This window comes from Odontomachus brunneus, unplaced genomic scaffold (genome assembly GCF_010583005.1).
Source record: "Odontomachus brunneus isolate Ranch 3 - 2012 unplaced genomic scaffold, Obru_v1 Obru_scaffold_012, whole genome shotgun sequence".
Classification (NCBI taxonomy): Eukaryota; Metazoa; Arthropoda; class Insecta; order Hymenoptera; family Formicidae; genus Odontomachus; species Odontomachus brunneus.
Genome location: NW_022639462.1, coordinates 1,328,321 through 1,333,665, shown reverse-complemented (window position 1 = coordinate 1,333,665; position 5,345 = coordinate 1,328,321). Strand labels below are relative to the sequence as shown.

The window sequence follows — 5,345 nt, the reverse complement described above, 5'->3', positions numbered from 1 at the left end:
ACGATAGGTTGGGTTAGGTTAGTTTTAAGGGAGTGTGCGGGGGACGTAGCCTCCCGCTAGTTGTTCGATATCGCACTTATCTTTCGATATTGCTCGTTAACGGGACACAGTATCGAAAAATTGTAATATATTTTTCGGACTTCTTTCATCAATAATTTTTTAACAAACAATGAGCGACGGCTAAAATCTTCAGAAGGTCACTCAGAAGGGTGACCTCTATGACATATGTCAAGATCAGGCTGATCTGAGGTGGCGCCCTTTTTCTACACCTTTACCGAATTTATTTCAGAACTGTTTAATATTAAACCATTTCTCAATAGTCTACCTGCGTTTAATCTTTTTTATTACGAATAATAGTTCATATACGAATTTATAATTTATTATATTTGCAATCAAAGACCATAAATAATTTACAATTATTGATTTACAAATGCTGATATTTATTTCTCTAACAATAGTTCTTGGTATGTGAAACTTCGCCTTGAGTCTGCCAACGCCCGTTTCTTTTTTTTTTTTTATTTCCGCGTAGCCTTGTTACTGTACCGAATTATCATTTAAATGCTTATGTGGATATTAAGTAACTTCCTTTACCTCGTAATTTTTTGTTTCTTAGCTCATTTGAATATCCAAATCCTATCGAAATTCCGATATAAAAAAGGAATAACAAAAATTATGAAACGTTGGTGTCATTTATTTATATCAATTATTTAAGATATGCTTATCGCATATATTTATCTGCGATTATATAATCAATACGTTGCTTATGAAAATCAAGAATAAAGATAAAATGCAGGTAGGTATTGATCGAATATTAAATAATTCCCGAACACTTTTTTACACTTACAAAAAATTTCAACATAGAAAAAATGATGGCAAGTTAAACGATTCGTAGCGTCAATCAAAATTTTGATTCTACTTTCAACCTTGTGCTATCTCACTCAACATTTATTTTGAAACTTAAATATCGGCCTCTTTCAATTCTATTTAATCCATCCGAGTCGAAATTTTGATCCTATTTTTAGTCTCACTACTCCGTTCAATATTTATTTTGACGCTAGAGAAAGTGAAAAGAAAAATTTCGGACATCAAAGTCAAAGTAAGAGTAAATTGTATCATTAGAGTTAAACCTGCTTAGCTCCTGTTATGCGTTGTAGAATTCAAGGTTTAACATAGGGCCAAGATTTCGACTTGGGAAGGTTGAGCAATAGTTAGTGCAGTGTTTTAATTTGATATTCTTCATTGATCTTTCAAGCCTGACGGTATGTGTAGGATTAATGACGAGTGATGAAGATTGATGACGATGATGAGAGATTGATGAAGAAATTTCATCTCTAAATGCGCGATACTGAAAGGCCAAAGGGCTTTAAGGAAATCGCATGGTAATGCCAGGAAACGTCGTCATAACGATCGATGTTTATAAGAAAGGAAGAAAGAAGACCACGCGACCTCCGTTATTCGGTATCGCGACGACGTATCGCAAAGCGATAGAGCAAAGTAGACGTTATCCTCTTACGAACGCGAAGGGATTAACCTCTCGTGGAAAGAAAGGTATTCAAAGTGGCATGCGCTCGTAGAGCAATTGATATCGCTGCTTCATTAACGCGTTTGCTCGGCGACTGCATTCCGAACCACACCTTAACGGTGCTTTATAGCGACGCCTTCGCGCGTATGCAGAGAGCGTGTCTCGCGCGCTTCTTCTTCTTATTCTTCGTCGTCCACCTCTTCTTCACATCTCTAGCCGGCCGGTCCGTTTAATGAAATTCAATAATAACGGTGATCGACTCTCTTGCTCGCGGCGCGTCTCACTGACGCTACATCCGCGAATACTTTTTCCGCGCGCGTCCAAGACTTTAGAAGAGTCGCTCGGCACGAACCAGTTTCCCGGCGCCTGTCTTTCTTGCCGTCGGCCATTTGAAGCACTTTCCTGGACACTGCCGGTTTTACGTTAAAGACGTCGTTAGTGACGCGACGAAAAAGAGTAAGAAAAGAAAAAAAAAATTACCAGAGAGAGGAAAAGAGCGGCCGAGTCGTTGACGCGCGCTGCAAGCCGATGTAAAAGGCGCTGCGAGACACGCTCGTTACGCGCTTGTTCGCGCGCGTCTCGCTTTTATTACTCTATCCGATTGCGCTCAAGTCGCATTGCGTAGAATAGGAAGGGAAATGAATCACCTGGGCCGCCCTCGATTAGCGGGGTCCGGGACGGTCAGCGTGGAATTCTCTCCCAGGCCCTGAATTTGATGATGAGCTACCTGCTGTCCGTGCTTGCCGTCCAGCGAGCTCGCGGCGTTGCTTGCGTCCACTTGCGAGCTGGCGAAATCACAAGAGAACTTTCGTTCACCGACGCTCGCGAAGTAAGCTATCGTCGACTCTCTGGCCGGCGATAGGTACGGCTATGACGCGGAATAAGATAGTCAATCCACTCGACTGCTAGTCCACCGAAAGAGCGTGCATTTGATTCGACTTATCGAGCCGTGACGCGACACGTAGACAAGGCGAGTGTCTCTCGGTGGTGAAGCTCGAGGAGTCGACGACTCACCTCAACGTGTTCGCGTCGCGACTTCGCTCTTCCTCCTCTTGCGGCTCCTGCTTGACGGCCATGTGGATTAGAGGCGGTAACGGGCAGCGTAAGTGCACTGAGTGATGCAAATGATGCTGCAGACCGGCGCCGTCGGTGAGACCACTGTCTATGCCAATCGACTGTGCGCGCGGCACGACTTCCTCGGTCTGCATAGTGCCGCCTGAAAATTCGAACATCGCATGTGAGCCGTCGTCGAAGCCGGCCGCTGCTCGCGCAGTTACAATCGACTTGTTATTATCATTCCACGTCCGGTTTCGTAATCGAAAGAAGAAGATTTCACCGCCGATTCGTTCCTCATTAAGGCAAAGATTCCCGGACATTTCTTTATCTTTAATCTTTAAATATGAATGTTTAAACTTTCAACGTAGAATATATTTACTCAAATACGTACATATATTTCATGTTGAAAGTTTACACGGGGAAAAAAGATTTGGTTGAATTTACCAAATATCTGGTCGAATATGAACGATCCAAAAATTCCGATTGAGGTAATCCGAGTTTTGTTTAAGTTAGCAAGATTTTTAATTAACCAGACATGTTTGGTTAGTCTACCAAAAATCTTGTTAACTTAACAGAAGTTAACAGAATTCGGGTTACTTCAGTCGGAATTTCTGGATCGTTCATATTCGACCAGATATTTGGTTAATTCAACCAAATCTTTTTTTTCCGTGTAAATATTTAAGGACCAAAACAAAGAGAGTGTCCAGGATTAGGTATATTTCTGGGTATTGGTACTTTTACCTTACTTGGCGACGTAACGTCGGGCCACTCTCGATTTTCGTTGGACCGCTTATTAGGGGAAAGAAAAAGAAGAAAGGGGAAAAACAAGACCGGAAGCAGCAGTGGTAGCCTCTCGCGCGAACGGCTTCCACTTTCTTTTTTTTCGGCGTGCGAACCGCCGGGGCAACGCGGATCTCCTCGGGAAAGGTTGCGCGTGGGCTGACGTCGGGGATCTGTGCCGGCAAGCTGGTTGCGGAATACTCATAACCGTCGTATTAATGAGCGTCGGATTAATGCCGCGCGCGCTGGAGATTGCGTTGCGTAGATTTGACGGGCGTGAGAAATGGCAGAAACTAAACAAATGCCGGCATGCAAATGGACTAACGATAAAGTGCGCTCTCGCTCTCGTCGCGTTGCACCATCGGTGCGAGAACCGGGCGTGGGCGAAGCCGCGTGTCCGTTCAAGGCTTCGAAATCGTAACAATGGCGGGCATTGCGGATCTGTTACGCGACGAGGACCCCGTTTAATAAGACACTTCGTCGCTCTCGACGGCTCGAGCACCTGTCGCAGGACCCGAGCAATTCTTCATCGAATTCTGGAGGTGTCTTAAAGACATCCAACTGTACACCGTCGCGCACGCCGTTGCGCACAATCACGACATCACGCGCGTCGTGTTATTTACGATTATATCTCGTACACTCTCGTGTATGATTTGTGTATGCATGAAGACTCCTCTATAGAATACGCGGAGTAAGCTTGACGTGAGTTGGAGTAAATCTCTTACTTGAGAGAAATACTTCCGGGGTAAGGAAGCTGTGCGGGAACATTTTTATTTCTTATTCCAACTTACTCCGCGTATTGCAGACGAGGCTTGATATTTCATCGTTGAAACACTTTTTACTTATACACTTCCTTCGAGTGAATCAGTGAAAATATTTCTGATTAAATCAGCAATACATTTAAAGAAAACGATCTTGCAGTTATAGCGGAAATTATCTGGATACGAAAAATTGGCTAAAACGGATAAATGACTGACAAACACTACGATATCGCATATATTTTGTAGGATCTATTTGAAGGTATAAACGCTTTTGGAGCGCTTAAGGAGGCTTTTACATTCGCCGGCCGTAAAAATAGCCTATTTTTACGAATTTTTAAAAGAAAATCTATTATATATAGGAAGATGCGGTTTTTTCATGGAATTGTTTAACATTTAAACTCCAAAAAAAATTTTTTTTATTCATAAAAAGATGCGTTTTAATGCCTCCAAATGGCGATCGAATTAGCGATCATCAGAAAAACACACCTCCATTTTTTCGCATCTCTTTTTTTTTACTGATAATTCGTCTCCGTATGGCTTTTCATTGAGTAAATTTTTAAAAGTTTTGCTGTCTCCATCGCCTATATAATTTTCGTACATAGCGTCGTGTAAATCTTATGAACGTTTGAACATTTCAATAATGCCGTCGACTTCCATTTTTCCAGCGCTTCCTGAATGATTGATCGTGCAGTTCTGTTCGTGTTCCTCTTGCCACAATAACTCTTCTATAGAATCATCATGTTTTCGAAGTGAACATGCTTTACAGAAGCTAGATTTGATCACAACATCTAGTACCTTGTTTGTGTACTTTCCGATCAATGTAATAACACCAAATAAGGATGAGAAGCCTCGTTTGCTCCATGTACCATCACCAGATACAGTTAAATGTAACGGTTCGTTTCCTGCTTTTGTATTTTCATCGATTTCTTTTTTTGCGCCATTTTTCAAACTAATATCGTGCACAGCTTGCGCGGCTGTGTAAATGTTGTCCATAGCAGTATAGTATTAGGACCTTAACTTAGTTTCCGCCCGCAAATGTTAGATGGCAATGCAAACAGTTCTAGTAGTCATTACTAACGAAACAGGTAGTTTGTGATTAATTTCGACATTTCTCGATAACATTCAGTCAGCATACACAATTATTTTCCTAAACAACAATTTCTTTTGCTTTGTGAAAAATGGAACGCGATAAAGTGTTTTTTCGACATGTGCTTTTGCACTATTTT

At 42.0% G+C, this 5,345-nt stretch overlaps 1 protein-coding gene across 3 annotated transcripts in view; it reads right to left on the bottom strand.

Annotated features, from left to right (window-relative positions):
• Positions 1–250: 250 nt before the first annotated feature.
• The window catches only part of LOC116840849, a 35,173-nt gene continuing 30,078 nt past the window's right edge, over positions 251–5,345 (bottom strand). For 2 of the 3 annotated variants that reach the window (XM_032808118.1, XM_032808117.1), the window contains exons 2-3: positions 2,537–2,738; positions 251–2,307 (exon numbers count right to left, since the gene is read on the bottom strand). In XM_032808118.1, coding sequence (XP_032664009.1) covers positions 2,166–2,307; positions 2,537–2,730 — 336 coding nt within the window. In that variant the 5' untranslated portion in view covers positions 2,731–2,738 and the 3' untranslated portion in view covers positions 251–2,165. Of the gene's footprint in view, positions 2,308–2,536; positions 2,739–3,319; positions 5,223–5,345 lie in introns of those variants that run through there. The other variant, XM_032808119.1, reaches the window with a different exon arrangement.